The following is a 15701-nucleotide window of genomic DNA, read 5'->3' on the forward strand; positions in this document are numbered from 1 at the left end:
AAATAAATGGGTTATAGCGTGGGAAGTGCTGAATTCACACTGAACATGCAGCCTCACTAGAGGGCAGCACATTGTTAGTGTTTGGGGCAGGTTTTCCAGCTGATTTCAGTGTATTCTAGAGAGGGAACCTTTGCATCAACATTTTGTGGTTTACGGTTTGTTCATTCGTTATGAATGTTATTTGGTTTTTTATTTTTATAACAGGGAAGCTAGTGTATGAAAGAATTCTGTCAATGTGCATGGACAATCATGTCTCTTTGCCGGGTAAGTTTGGGTTCGTTTCTACTGTGCTGCTGGAAAAAATCACGTCCGAACTGATTTGAGAAAGGTTTAATAGGACTCATGCTACGCTATTCCTTATGAAAAAATCTAGTAATTTATAGTTTTAACAGACTAAACTCCATTGCTTATAGCTTTCACCACAGTGTTTATGCAAGTTTACATTTTAACTGTGCAGCATATACAGACAAAGCTGAGAGTCTCGGTTTTTGGTAAACAGATGTTTTTGTTGCTACACCAGAAACTGTTGATGGGGAAGAATTTTGGACGAAGGAGCAGGTGGTCAGTACGATCTTTTTAACTTGGGCCCCCTTTTCAGTTGGAGTTCTAAAACACTGTAAAAGTTTGACATTTATGGTACGAATGTAAATTGAAGTACTTATTTAGGAAGGCACCGGAACATTCCATTGAAATACGCTCTTTTCCTTGCATTTCAGAGTGTATGAAGTGCATGTTCTTGAAATATGAAACGTTCTTACTTTAGCTGGCAGTGCAGCAGTACCATGCGGCTGCGGTTAAATCCAGAGGATTTGAAGCAACAAATATTTAAATTTGAAATAAACTTACAGAAAATACTTAAAATAGCTGTGGTGGGGGCAGCTCTGATAAGCTGTTCTCACAAAGGTTTGTGGAGGCAGACAGTTCCTGTCCGGTACTGGGGCATGTCCCCGGTCGCGGGGCGCTAGGTTGTGCCCTGGGACTGCAGGCTCGACATTCGCTCTCGTCCTGGGGGAATCGAGCGGAACGAGGCAGGACCAGAGCTCCTGTGGGCCTGGATGAGAACGAACATCTGTGCTCAGCCAACATCTGATGTGGCTTCTCTGCTCTGGGAAGCTGGAAACTCCCTGTGGAACAGGAGCTTCCCACCTCCTGGGCAGGAACAGCAGAGCAATGGTATTTAAACCCGTGTCACAAGAAGTTTGTCAGCGGACATTCACAGAAGCTGCTTCTGTAGCTGCAATCTTGCATCTGGGCAGGAACAACCCCAGGTTCCAGTATAAGTCGGTGAATGACCTATTAGAGAGCAGCATAGGGGAAAGGGACCTGGGGGTCCTGGGGACAGCAGGGCGACCATGAGCCAGCACTGGGCCCTTGTGGCCAGGAAGCCAATGGGACCTGGGGTGGGTTAGAAGGGGGTGGTCAGTAGGTCAGAGAGGTTCTCCTGCCCCTCTGCTCTGCCCTGGGGAGACCACACCTGGAATCTTGTGTCCAGCTGTGGCCCCTCAGTTCCAGCAGGACAGGGAACTGCTGGAGAGAGTCCAGCGCAGCCACCAAGATGCTGAAGGGAGTGGAGCATCTCCCGTGTGAGGAAAGGCTGAGGGAGCTGGGGCTCTGGAGCTGGACAAGAGGACACTGAGGGGGGACTCATTCATGGGATCAATATGGAAAGGGGGAGTGTCAGGAGGATGGAGCCAGGCTCTGCTGGTGACAACCAGTGACAGGACAAGTGGCAATGGGTACAAACTGGAACACAGGAGGTTCCACTTGAATTTGAGAAGAAAGTTCTCCCCAGTGAGGGTGTCAGAGCCTGGCCCAGGCTGCCCAGGGGGTTGTGGAGTCTCCTTCTGTGCAGACATTCCAACCCGCCTGGACACCTTCCTGTGTAACCTCATCTGGGTGTTCCTGCTCCATGGGGGGATTGCACTGGATGAGCTTTCCAGGGCCCTTCAACCCCTGACACTCTGGGATTCTGTGTGAAACTCCCTGTGGAACAGGATCTTCCCATCTCCTGGGCAGGAACAGTAGCCTGTGTCACAAGGAGCTTGTCAGCGGACATTCACAGAAGCCGCTTGTGTAGCTGCATCACTGAGAGGAGAGGGACTTGTCCTTCCCAGCCATCTTTCCTCAGCCCTGGGCAGATCTGGGGAGCTGGTTTTGCCCCATGTCCCGGGGAGGGGAGCAGTGAACCCAACACAGTGCAGGCCTCAGAACCGTCTGTGCCGCCCGCGGTGGCACCTTCTCCTGCCGCCACTGACTCCAGCAGTCCCAGAGCTCACGAGGACAGAGCTGCGCTGCAGCCTTAGGGCTTCAGCATCCAAACCCAAGTGTTCTGCCAGTGTTTAATATTTCCTACTTCTTGCAATATTGTTTTAAATAATATTCTTCAAAAATTATAATAGCCTTTTAAAGTAAAGAATCTGAGTGCTGAAATCTCTTTTATATGTATTCATTTGTTAGAGATTTATATATTTTTTTTACAATTTCTGCTTTCAAGAAGAGGTTCGATCTCCAAGTAGCAACTCTGAGATGAGCTTTGAATGCTTGACTTCCAGTTCTGAAATGTTCCTTAATGCAAGAGGGCAGCTCTCGTCACTGTCCCCGCTGTCTGTATCAGCTCTTACTGCTGCAGGAGAGACCCGAGAATCAGACATATTGCCCAGTGTTTGTTATGATGCGCTTAATTTCGTGTTGAAAGAGAGTATAACATTAAATCTAGAATGAAAATGACTTGTTTCCAGAAAGAACGTAACCGTTTCTGAGTTGTTGTTTTTTTTTTTCACCAGATAATTTTTCTCCAGACTGCATTAACGATATGGCTAAAGAAACGTGCTTAAACTGGTTTTTCAAGATTGCTTCCATCAGAGAACTCATTCCCAGATTGTATCCTTGTCAAGTGAGACTCTGCGAGTGTGTCTGCGGGTGTTTCACAGGCTTGTCACGAAATGAACGTGTTTATTTCAGTAAAACCCACGGCAACCTGATGCTTAGATTGACTTTGTTTCAGACTGTGTGTTTCCTACTAAACTGAATGCTGAATGACTGGCCCTGAGCAGCGTGGCAGTAAGAAAGTAGAACTGATGTGTGAGAAGTTGGGAAACAACAAAAATCTTGTACTTAAGTAGTAAAAATCAACCAAGTGTAGTAAGGTTAATTACAGAAGGCCTTGAAATAGTTTGCTCAGTGTGTATGTGGTGTATAAATTTGGTTTTGTAGTTTGAAATTACACGCGTCTTAGTTTCGTTCCTTAACTTGGTTTCATTTTAGTTATGTGGAAGCGGCAATACTGAAGTGCAATAAGTTCCTATCCAAAATGTAAGAGTACGTGTTAAGTGTGGGAAACAAGTGAGTGGGCAGGCTTAGAAACTTAATTCTAGGAGTTGAGCACCCAAGTTCATGGTTAATGGTGGGTTGGGTCTTAATAGGTCTGAGGAGAAGCAGTACAGAGGGGTTTTGGAGCTTCTGGTGAGAATGCCATAGAATAAATTCAAGGTGAACTGTGGTACAACTTGGAATACCATAGTGCTTGCAGTTGTGAAATACACGTATGACTGTGACATCAGGAGTTTTCAAATTAAAAACCAGTGGCTACAGATGGTGGAGGGAGAAGCATCATTGTTGAGATTATTATGGCAAAAAGATGGAGATTGTGTCTGTGCTTGTCTTTTACAAGCCAAACATCCAACCTGCCTGTCTGAACCACTAACAGCAAATACTGCCATTGAAATATAGGCTATGTGTTACTATTCACATAAAATTTTACTTCTGAAATAAAATCTTGTGCTAATGTGCTTCACATTTTGGTAGGTGATTCTGTAACTCACGCTCAGTTGTCAATCTACAACTGAAGTTATCTCTGGGAGGTATAATTCTGTTATCAATTGTTAAATGTCATTTTCATTTCTGAAACCTTTGAACAGGGGGATTTCGGAATGTCTCCCGCGGTTGACTGCTATGATTAGAGGAATCGGAGATCCACTGGTCGCGGTCTATGCCAGAGCGTACCTGTGCAGGGTAGGCAACGTTTGGACGCGTCTGTATCAGAGACTTGCTGCTCTGCTACTAAAAGAAAACTTCTTTTAACTACTGGTTTTGTGTGAAGTAGTCAGCAGCCTGTCTATTCCTTCTAACAAACCAAAAAAGGGAGATTTCTCTTTTGTTTTATTAATGGGGATTCTTTCTTTAAGTGTTCATAATAAGTAAAAATACTTTTTTAATTTTGGCAGCTTACGGCAGTTTTTCATCATCAGGAAGGGCAGAAAGTGAGGGACCTCAGTGGAAGGAGAGTTTGGACTGTTGTGGGGTTGCTGGGTGCTGCTTTTCGCAGTTACATCTGCGCTGTCCATGTGTTGATCTCCCTCCTCCTCCCGCCGGGGTGGATGTGGCAGCAGAGCCGCTCAATAGAGTTGGGACAGTGCATGTTTTCTGGCTGCGTTCTTATCCTCAGCAGCCCAGCCAAGATAAACTTACCAAAGAAGAGACACTAAAGTGATTCCAAAAGTCACCAACAGTGGCAAAAAAACCTTGTGAAATACATTTTTGAAGGAGTGGCAAAGATCTTGCCTGTAATTGGAAAATGGTAGGGCTGCTAGTTAGCAGTACCTGGGTGAAACCAGCTGTGAAATATGAGTGTGGTCAGGGTTGATATATATGTTACGTTTGAATAAACTGCCCAGGATGCTTTTGGTGTAGCTATTCATGGATGAATTCCTGCATCTCCAAGTCATTGCTGACTTTTGCTTTGCTCTGATAGATGAGCTGCTGTCGAGGGTTAAGATTGCGGGGTGACAATCAAACCCTGGCAGATGTATTGTTGACCTCCTCTCCCTCCCACTTCCCCCTTTTTCCCCTCCCTCTCCCCGCTTCCCACTCAGCACAGGCGATCGGGAGGGAAAGAAGGACAGAGAGAAGAGAGTTGGAACAATTAACAACATTTTACTAATGCTACTAATAAGAATAGAGAAAATAATACAAAATATACAAAACCAATCTGGAAAGTCTCAGCAACTGCAGAGCCGGCACCCGAAGTCCTGGACTGGACTCTGCAGCCAGCCGGAGCTGGATTCAGTCTGTCACTGGCCTCAGTTCGCAGGGACGACTCGCAAGGTCCTCTCCTAATGTCGCCATAAGCAGAAGGGAAAAGGGAAAGGGAAAAGGGCCGAGATCCTCGTGACCTCCCACTTTTATATGAAGTATTCACGTGAATGGAATGTTATACACAGTTGGTCAGTTTCTTGGTCACCGGTTTCTCGTTGCCCCTCTCACGAGATGTCCATCCATGCTGATCAATAACTTCACATTCCGTTGCTCTGTTTACCAAAACATGTGTCTGGTTCTCCAGGAAAATGCAGCTCATATGAAGCTTTAGCTGACAGGCAAAATCACTAAAAGAGAAACTTGTTTTTAGCAAAACCAGGACAGCTGCTTAGTTCATTTGAGTCTAGAAACAGAGTAATGGCAACATTTTTGTCATGGCCTGATCATTTCTGCTACATAATGCAAGGTTTCTGAAGGTTTTTTGGGAAACAGTTTGTATGCACGATCCACCTTTTACTGCTCCTGTTACAGCTAAAAGAGATGCATAATGATAGAGCTGTTAGGATGAATAATCTAGTAATTGCAATTAGGTAGTAAGATCTTAGCATGCTCCTTTTGGTCCACAAAGATGATCATCCGAAATAAATAGTGAAAATTTTCTTGGAATAAAATACTAGCTGTTAAAATCCTGATCTTTGTTTAAAATTAAGAAAGCTTATTGGAATGGAAAGCATTTAATCTTCTGTATTCCATCTGCCGACAATAATACAATATTAATACTTCCACCGTGAAGATAATGCAATAGATCTTTAAAAATATAAATTCTTGAATAGGAAACCTGTAGAATCTGTATAAATCACAGCGTAGTAAAATATGGGAATAAACACATGGAATCAGAGACAGAGCAAGTTGGTGCATTTCTCTTTGGCCCCGTGGTTTGAAAGGAACTGACATATAAAGAAAAGTGATATTAAGAGCTGACCATGCGAGATGCTTCAACTTTGTGCCGAACTCAGCAAGAATTGCATGTGCTTGGGAGTCATATTCATATTTTCCTTTGGGATCCTTGCTTCATTTTGTCAGAAAATGCATTTTTGTCTTCAAGTAGAATCGTAGGTGATGGATGAAGATAAAATCTTTCTCTGTCTTTTACTACAGATTGGCATGGAAGTGGCGCCGCAACTCAAAGAAAGCCTGAACAAAAATTTCTTTGACTTTCTTCTAACCTTTAAACAAGTAAGCAAATAGGGGTTTTATTTGCAAAATCACATGAAGATACTCATTAACCAAACTACCGTGTACTTTTAAAAATTTCTGAAGTTCTTGAATCGAGATTTAGGGATGTTCCGGTACCCAGATATAGTTTGGGAAGTTTTACGTACATTCTGAGAAGCTGAAACTGTTCAGCGTGTTTCCATACTTTAATTATAAATGCTATGAGCTTGATATTTGTTCCCCAGTATGCAAGAAATGCTTCAGAATGTCTCTGTATCTTTGTTATCTTGTCTGTTCTTGTTTCCATTCATACACAAACTGTGTGCAGTTTACCGTAGCTCTTATTAAATTTTCACAGCGATATGTTCTTGTCTTTTATTACAACAGATTCACGGGGATACGGTTCAGAATCAGCTGGTAGTACAATGTGTGGAATTCCCTCTGTACTTGACTCTCTATTCTCCTGCTATAGACTGGATTTTACAGTGCATTGCGTATCGTGCTCCTGAAGTAAGTAAGCGCGGTAAGGAAGCGCTGGGGTGAAGGGTTAATTTTGCCTGTTAAAAACCCCTCAGTCAGTACTTATCTGAGTGTGGAGATTATTATAAAGAGCCTGGATTCGCCTGCTTGTTTCTCTTCTCTGCAGGAAGAACATTCATTTCTACAAAGCTCACGCTAGACAGCTTCAAATACATCAGCAGTGTTCCTGTTTGCTTTCGCTGTCCTTTAGCTAACCTCAGTTTCCTGAATTCAATAGTTTCTTGTGTCATAAAGATGATTGGAGTAACCTGTGGCTGTTTGAATCCCAGCCGCCTGTTGTGTTCAGTAATGTTCAGGAACTGCCCTGACTGGCAAACAGGAATTCTGTGGACAAACGCCATGGCTGAAGGGTCTTCCATAAAATCCAAATGCCTGTGTGCCTTATGTTGTACTACACAGTTGTGTTCTTGTGTTATAAATAAAGGATAAACCAGAATTATTGGGATGGATCGGATAGGTAATTAAAACAGCTTTTAGTAGATTTCACTACAATAAATAAAGCAGAATATATTTGTGGAGTCTCTACTCACTAACTTGAAAAAATAATTCTTCCAGGTTCTGCTCACTGAGATGATGGAGAGATGCAAAAAATTGGGGAACAAGTAAGTATTGCATTAATTCTCTGCAGATATGAGTCTGTCATGAGTACCCATGGGTCCCTGTAATAGAGTTCTCTCTCCCCTTTTGAAAACGCTTTTGGGATGTATAGTGTAGCTTTTGCTCTCCCAGTACCTTACTAAATCATCCTAACGAACATCTCTTTTCCAGATGTGAATTTGAAAAATATGCTAGGTTACTTGTAGAGTAAAAGTTCATTAATTTAACTTGGTTGCTGCATTTTGGCTCCGAAGCCAAAGGTGCGGCCACAGAAGGTGTTCTCCGTGGGTTTGTTGCTGGCCAGGCTGCCTCCCGGAGGGGTTTGCAGCTCGTTTTTCTCTGATGAGCTTTGCACAGTCCAGTTCTGCAGTGGCCGAGGAGCTAAAATGCATTAATTACTTCTGTGGGGAATACCAGCATTAGCATCCTGTGACCAAGCTAAGAAGCGCAAGCAAATGCCATTTTAAAAATGCAATGTGAAGATGCTATGGTATCAGAGTATAATAGGGGTAAAAACAATCCGTGTACTCTGCTGTATTAGTTATTTTGTATATATGTTGATGTGTTTTGTGGAATTTATCTTTCAGTCGCGTTTTAGCATTTAGCTCATTGTAAAGATGAGCTAGATGCCTCCTCTTTGTGCCTGTTTGCTCTTTAAGGAAGGACAAAATGACGAGTATAATGAGGGTGTTTTATTAAAGAAATGTTTTGGGGACACGTCTTTTTTATTGAGAAGTTGAATGATCTGGTTTAGCAGATCTATAAAGCACAGTAGTTTTCTTTTAAAGTGGAGTTCTGTGTTTTTATGTCTCCTCATGACTGTCAAAATATTACAAAGAAAGACGCATCAGTATATAAATGTTTAATTAACCTCAGGATGTTCCATGAAGCACATTGCAGCCATTGCGGTGCAAAGCGCCAGCCCGCATCTCCCTATTTTACAGTGACACAATGAGTTTGTGCTTCCATCGGTAACTTTGGCTTGACTATTACACAGATATGGGTCTGAATGGTTAATCCTAAATATCTAAGTGTGTCATTACCAGTTATCATATAGTAATGACTGGTTGGATGTATTTTAATCCTAACAATGCAGCTGCGAGAAATCTGACTATTACAATGCGTATATGTTTGAATTCAGTGAGGAAAAACTTCAGTAGGGATTTGCCCTGCCAAAGTACCCTCTGAACTGTAGTTACAAAGAGAGAGGTTTATCTGCTGGTTTATCTGATCTTTCTAATAAACTTCTGGTAAAATGATGGCTTCAAAACAGTGTTCTGCAGCCTGGGCTACCTTTTCCTTATCTGATGGCTTCATGTTATCTTGGTTTGCTTATGCACTATTACCCCTCATCAATGCAAGCTCGATCTCTGAGGATTTTTTCTTCCTTTTAGCCCTTTTAAAAGAAATTAGAATAGATGCTGGACAGTTGTTAGTCTGAGAAGTTCCAATGAATGTAAATGAAGGGACAGCAGGGTTTCCACGCTGATCTGTGTTCTGTTTCTCATAGCGCTTTGCTGTTGAATTCAGTGATGTCGGCGTTCAGAGCGGAGTTTATTGCTGCGAGATCGATGGACTTTATTGGCATGATTAAAGAGTGCGATGAATCTGGATTCCCCAAGGTAACTTTTTTGTACCTAATTTGTAACAATTCCTGTTCCTTGTCTGGCAGAGTTCTTTATACTCTTAGTCACCTTTGTAACTTTCACGTCATTTAAATAAAAGGTGGTTTGATCAAAAAAACCTTTCTGCATAGTGTCCCGGCTAGAGCAGAACATGCATCTTCTGCTTTTAATTTACAATTTGTCCATAACTTTCAGCATCTCCTCTTTTGCTCGTTGGGATTAAACTTGGCACTGGCTGATCCTCCTGAAAATGATCGCCTTCAAATATTAAATGAAGCCTGGAAGGTTATAACAAAGCTGAAGAACCCACAGGTAAATTATTGTCCATTCTGTTTCACTACTGATTCTGTGTTTAGCGCAGAATTGTAGCCAGTTTTTCAGTAAGCATACGCTTAGCATGCTTACCTTTTCTAGATACAAGCAGTTGCCAAAAAATATGATACCTAGTAATATCTTTATATGAGCTTTTGTGAGCTCTACTGAAGCATATTGTAATTCTACATAAGCAACTTCTGAGGTTTGTCATTAGTGCATGAATCACACCGTAGGAGTTAATTCGTTTAAGTGTAATTTTTGCAAGTGCACTTACAACATCTTGTAAATATTGGTAATCATAAGATATGTATTTCTAGGATTACATCAACTGTGCTGAAGTGTGGGTGGAGTACACATGCAGACATTTTACGGTAGGTGCAAATGACTTTGTTTCCATGGTGTGTTTTCTAATACAGACTAAGTGACTATATTAGCAGTTTCATTTTAAAAATGGAAAAGCTATGACTATTCAGTTTAAGCGTGTGGGCTGAATGAAAAAATGTATTTCCTTTCATGAGAGACAAACAGGTTCATAAGATGCAGGTTTGAAGGAGTCTTCACCACTCCCCAGCCCTGTGTATTTCTTATCCTTTTATTTTAATGGCAGATGGACCAGTTTAAGTAGGGATTTACTGGAGCTATGGCTAAAGTTCCTGGCTTAAATAGAGCTCTGCAGAAGGCCAGTGCTTTGGCAAATGGAAAGAAATGATCCAGTTGGTTTTCAGTGACTTGATTTATGTGCTGATTTCATGATTGTGCTGTGTAACCTCATGTTTTCGCTACACAGAAGCGAGAGGTCAGTACAGTTTTGGCCGATGTTATCAAACACATGACCCCTGATCGAGCATTTGAAGATGCTTACCCACAGGTAAAGAATTTCTTTTGCCAAGTCTGTAAAAATCTGATGTGTGTTTTCTTAGCTGAAATTAATTCTTAAACATTACTGATGTCTCTTACCACAAAATATCTCTAAAACACTGGCTAGAATTTGGCAGGCCTTTGGGAACAGTGTAATGCTGTGATTTGTACCTGCTTTTTTCAGTCTTTCAGTTCAGCGTTCAACAGGGCCCGACAAGGCCCAACACAGCTTGGCAGGGCCTGACAAGGCCTGACAGAGCCCGAAAGAGCCTGACAAGGCCCGACAGACCCCGACAGGGCCCGACAGAGCTTGACAGGGCGCGACAAGGCTCAACAGAGCCCGACAAATCCCGACAGAGCTTGAAAAGGCTTGACAGAGCCTGACAGAGCCTGACAAGTCCCTACAGAGCCTGGCAGGGCCTGACAAGGCTCGACAGAGCCAAACAGAGCCTGACAAGGCCCAACAGGGCCCAACAGAGCCCAACAAGGCTTGACAGAGATTGACACGGCTCAAAAGAGCCTGACAAATCCAGGCAAGACCCGACAGGGCCTTTTCCTTTTCCTTTTCCTTTTCCTTTTCCTTTTCCTTCTCCTTCTCCTTCTCCTTCTCCTTCTCCTTCTCCTTCTCCTTCTCCTTCTCCTTCTCCTTCTCCTTCTCCTTCTCCTTCTCCTTCTCCTTCTCCTTTTCCTTCATCAATCTTTCAGTTCCGAGAAATACTAAACCAGTATGATTTATGTGTTTAGAAGCAGCAATAGTTAACTCCTACATCAACAGCGGCATCGTGCTGGAGAAATCCAGCACTCATGGCAGGCTGTTTAGACAAATTAAACCACAAAATAAGGTGCCAGTGTAATATTGTGACCGGTTCTTGATCCTGCACGCCAGGTGAGATACGGGTTAGTAGAAGAGGTTCTAGAAGACGGTTTTTGTGGTTATTTGGAAGGTAGCTGAAGTGCCTACAAAACAAGATTTAACAAACCGCTTCAGGGTTTTTTGTTTAGTTGGGATTTTTTGAGTCTGGAGTGCTGGCACACATGCAGACTGTAAGGTGGAAGAAATCTACCTAACTCTAAAAACTGAGGTACAAATAAAGCCTCTGTTCATAGTTCTGTGGACCATGATGGTCTTCAGAGCAGCTCCTGTTGGAACAGCAGAGCTCGAGCTGGTCTTGCACTGGGGAAAGACATTCCGCTGATGATGCTTGAAGTGGCTTCCAGCCCAGTTGTCTATGAATAACCAGAGAAGAATCATCTTTGACGTGGGCAGTATAATTTTCAACTTGTATTACAATAAACCCTCTGCTTTTTTTTTTTTTTTTGCTTTAGCTGCAGTCAATTATTCAGAAAGTCATTACCTACATCCATGACTTCTCTCTGCTTTTTTCAGTGGTAAGTGATACTGTTTAATGCATTTTTAGGAAGAAATGCTTTGTGCTGCTTCTGCAAGAGATTTCACCTCACTTGAATATTTAGGCTGTTAGATTCTCCGAGTTTGTTTCTTGCTATGCCATAGGTGACAATCAATGGAAGATAAAACACCATTTGTGTGTGTTGGTGTAGTAGCTGTTTCTGTGTTATGATATCTACTTAACATGCTCTTTTAGGGCTTAAGTTTGGCGCTGAAACCAAGTGAAACTTGGCGAGATCAGAGGCTGAGGCACAGAAAGAAGAACAGGGCAGGTGTCCAAGTACTGAGACCAGCTGAAATTCAAACCTCACCCTGTAGATCTGGGGTCAAGTCTTGTTCACAAATCACCCAAATAATTCTGAAAAACTTACCCTTGCTATATTCTTGAGGTGGTACAGAACGTATTTCAGTATCTTCACAACTTAAACCTGTGTCTTTGAAGAAAATTTGAAGGTCTTGGACTTTGAGAAGTTGCCCTGGATACATGCAAAAGGGTCGCTGGTGTCTGGCCTGTTTTCATTGGTTTTAATATCCTACCTTTTTTCCCCATAGGAATTTGTTGTGATCTTAAGGTGTTTCAAGCATATAATTCATTTTTAAAAAATTTGCAACGTTTGATTCAAACAGTTCAGTGTTTTATTCCGGATCTCTGCAATCAATAAACTGATACACCTTTCAGCCATTGGTGCTTTCCCATTTGTTCCACTCTTTGATCCTTCACGATGAATTACTGCCTTCAAAAACTATTAAAATAATTTTAGCTAAAACAGCTACGATTCTAAAACTTACTCCAAATATTTATTGGTTTAGCATGCTGTTTGCAAAAGACCTAATTTTTACATATTAATACTTTCAGGAGAAATTCCTGCCATTCCTGGATATGTTCCAGAAGGAAAGTGTGCGAGTGGAGGTTTGCAAGTGCATTATGGAATCTTTTATTAAGTAAGTGGAGAATATTGATATGAAACGCACTCTGGAGGGGCTGGGGAATGTGGTGGAAGCTTGCTAGGGTGGGTGTGTAGTATGTAGTATTTGTGAAGGTGTTCCAGCCTATGGGAAAATGGAAATGTGTCGATTTTGTTAATCTATTGATTGACTGACTGTTCACAAAAAAAGCTGAAATCCAAGTAATGATATTGCTGCTGACTTCTGTGGATTAACAGAATAATTGTCCTCTGAACTTTTTTATATTGCCTTAGTTGGTTTAGGACATTTATTTCATCTTCCAGCTGATATGGTAGCACTGACCTGTTACCTTGGTATAATGGAGGAAGAGAGAGACGCTCTCTCATTACAAGCTCTGTTCTGTGTTATACAAAAACGAGTATTTCCGCAGATGAGAACAAAGTTAGAAGATGAGGCTTCATCTTCAAATGCTGTATTAATTAAAATCAAATGGTCCGTTTCAAATCATTAACAGGTTCCTCAAAACATTTTTTTTATTTCACCTTGACATCAGGTATTGGCACACGCCACTAAGCCCAGCCCAAGCCTGCGCTTGTCTAGGCTGGACTGTCCAGCTCTCTCGGCCTTTGCTCGCATGAGAGCTGCTGCAGAGCCTTCGTCATCTCAGTGCTCACTGCATGATGCCTCTGTTCCCAAACAGGACGTTTGTCCTTCCTGTCTGTCCAGCAGTAGCTGAGAAATTATATCCCTTCTTGGGAGATCTGGACTTGCTTTGTTTGGACGTTCTGAGATTGCCTCTTGGTATCATGTGTCCAGCTTGTTGCGTCCCTTAAGGAGTCAGGTTGTGCAGTTTGGCAGTGAAGCTCCGTGTCTTAAGATAATATTTCTTGGTTGACGTTTTTTGGAACTGTACATCTATTAGCCATGTGATGCTTGGAGTTCCGTTGGGTAAAAAATGAATATAAAACTTCTGTAGTGTCATGCAATGCAGATGATTGGAATGATGCATTAAATCACCGTTATTCTATTCATTGCTTTTCATTTTGACAGAGCAGGATTTTTCATCACTCTTTCTAAAAATTCTATAGGCATCAGCAGGAATCTACAAAGGATCCCGTTATACTCAACGCTCTTCTGCATATCTGCAAGACAATGCACGATTCTGTGAAGTAAGATTAAGTTTATTCGTACTAATAACTATTGTTAATGCAAAGTTGGGCTGCTCAGTGAACAGTTTCACATTTCTGAGGCTGTTTGTTTCACATTGGATTAAGACATGGATCCAGTTAGTGGTGAGGGAAGAGCTGTGCGGTGGAGTGGCAGCACGTACCATTTGCTCTGTAATTACTGCTTTATTTTTAATACTGAAGCAGAATTTTAATAGGAAAGTAGCAATGGTTTTGTAGAATTTTCTAGTGAAGCAGAGACACTAAACAACCCAAACTTTAAAAACGTTCCTGAGAGTGAAACCAATGTAGTCTTTGAGTTATAGTGAATAAAAAACAATTTTTGAGATTTAAGTGAATATGTAGCTATGAAAGCACAGATTGCCATACTCAGTTGTACCTTTTTGGGGGCCCCTTTTTTCAGCCCGTACAAAGTGGTGTAAAATCTTTAAAAGGGCACCTGAAAGCTCTCTAGAACCAGAACAGAATCCAGAACAGAAGCTCTTGATCCATCCGTGTCTTTCCCCTAAATCCTCTTGTTTTCCCCTTGACTCTGAGTGCTGACCTGTTGACGATACTGGGGGCCCCGTTGCACCCTCACTCTCTGAATGGCAGCTGTGCAATGTGGAACACAGTTGTGCATTGGACGTAACTCGCAAAAAACACACAGAACTCTGTGCCTGATTGAAAATAGACCCAGAATCACAATGCTGCAAATTTTAAACCTTAAGAGCAAAACTCTCCTTTTCTTTTTTCCCTGGTTCGGGTTGAGTAGAATTGTAAGAGCACAATTTCTTTTGGCACCCTGAGCCCAGAGCCGCTCAGAATGGCAGGAAACCGTAACTTTCTCTACCTTGATATGCCATGGATGCAAGATTTATTGCCAATAAAGATTTGGCACGTAATTCCAATTTATACCAGCTAGAGTGCTTTATTTGGGGCCAAAGCACCTTACATGGCTGTATGATGCACTAAAAGCCACGTCAGCCTTTAAATAGAACATGATATTGAAGCTGAGACAGCTTATTAAAAGAAATTAAGCCGTTCCTGGCAATCCATGTTTGGTGCTTCCGCTGACATTTTGCCAAAGCAATTTGGTAGTTTACTGAGATCCTTAAAACCCCTTAACGCAGGAGTTCTTTTAGCTGAGACGGTGTACATGGTGAGCTTGGTTCTCTTGTGTCAAATCGTGAATTCTGACTGTCTTACAGTGGTTCCTGTGGCTGTTTTTACATCCCGCCCAGCTGGTGCAGGAACGGCCTGTGCGCCGGGGGGGCCCGTTCAGAGCTGAACTGGAAACCTGGGGCTGACCCGCAGATCTCATTAGGAGTTGCTGAGCCGCTCAGAGCGCGTCAGCTGACTCCTTTGATTGGCAGCGTGCTAACGAGCTAATCATGCCGAGCTTTTCTTTCCCTCTTTACTGAATTTGTATAATAAAACTATTGTTCTCTTCCCATCTGGTGTCTGAGCTGGGAAATTGGCCATTGATGCACTAAAGGTCAAAGCTGGAGACAAGTATGTAATAGTAAAAGGATTAAATTGTATTAGTTAATTGTAATTTAACCTTTTGCTCATCTGTTCTCAGTGAAACAGGTTTGACTGATTGGATTTTCATGCGATGTAAATTTGTTTCAAATCAGGTTTGGGCTCTTGCTGTAGAATAGGGAGCTGTGATAATCTTCAAAAGAAACCAAACCAAAACCTAATGTTGTTTCTAAAACAAATACATTAACTATTCCATATAACATTTAAAGTGCGTTTTAAAAGCTTTCCAACTAAAATAGCATAATTTTCTTATAAAAATAGATTTACTGATTTCTTTAAGTTTCTGTAATCAGTTCCTACTCATGATGTTACACAGGTCCAAAGCCCTTTGCTTGCTGCAGTAAAGAACATGAGCTCGGCTTCCTTCTCCTCGTGCCAAAATTAGAGTTTCTGTAAAATCTAAAGGCACTCTTAGCAATTTTTACTTTTTTAATTTATTTTTTAATCTGGAATTTAAATTGGTGCCTGGTTGACTTGGTGATATTCATATTA

The 15701-nt window shown here is 41.9% G+C and overlaps 1 protein-coding gene across 1 annotated transcript in view; it reads left to right on the plus strand.

The window, feature by feature from the left end:
* Positions 1–15701, plus strand: part of VPS35L (VPS35 endosomal protein sorting factor like) — a 52626-nt gene that overhangs the window by 11352 nt on the left and 25573 nt on the right. The window contains exons 8-21 of the mRNA XM_080353933.1: positions 205–264; positions 2784–2880; positions 3265–3312; positions 3918–4011; positions 6193–6270; positions 6637–6759; positions 7345–7391; positions 8897–9008; positions 9207–9323; positions 9644–9697; positions 10114–10194; positions 11511–11573; positions 12449–12534; positions 13587–13667. Coding sequence (XP_080210059.1) covers positions 205–264; positions 2784–2880; positions 3265–3312; positions 3918–4011; positions 6193–6270; positions 6637–6759; positions 7345–7391; positions 8897–9008; positions 9207–9323; positions 9644–9697; positions 10114–10194; positions 11511–11573; positions 12449–12534; positions 13587–13667 — 1141 coding nt within the window. The remainder of the gene's footprint in view (positions 1–204; positions 265–2783; positions 2881–3264; positions 3313–3917; positions 4012–6192; positions 6271–6636; positions 6760–7344; positions 7392–8896; positions 9009–9206; positions 9324–9643; positions 9698–10113; positions 10195–11510; positions 11574–12448; positions 12535–13586; positions 13668–15701) is intronic.

This window comes from Nesoenas mayeri, assembly GCF_963082525.1.
Source record: "Nesoenas mayeri genome assembly, chromosome: 15".
Taxonomy (NCBI): Eukaryota; Metazoa; Chordata; class Aves; order Columbiformes; family Columbidae; genus Nesoenas; species Nesoenas mayeri.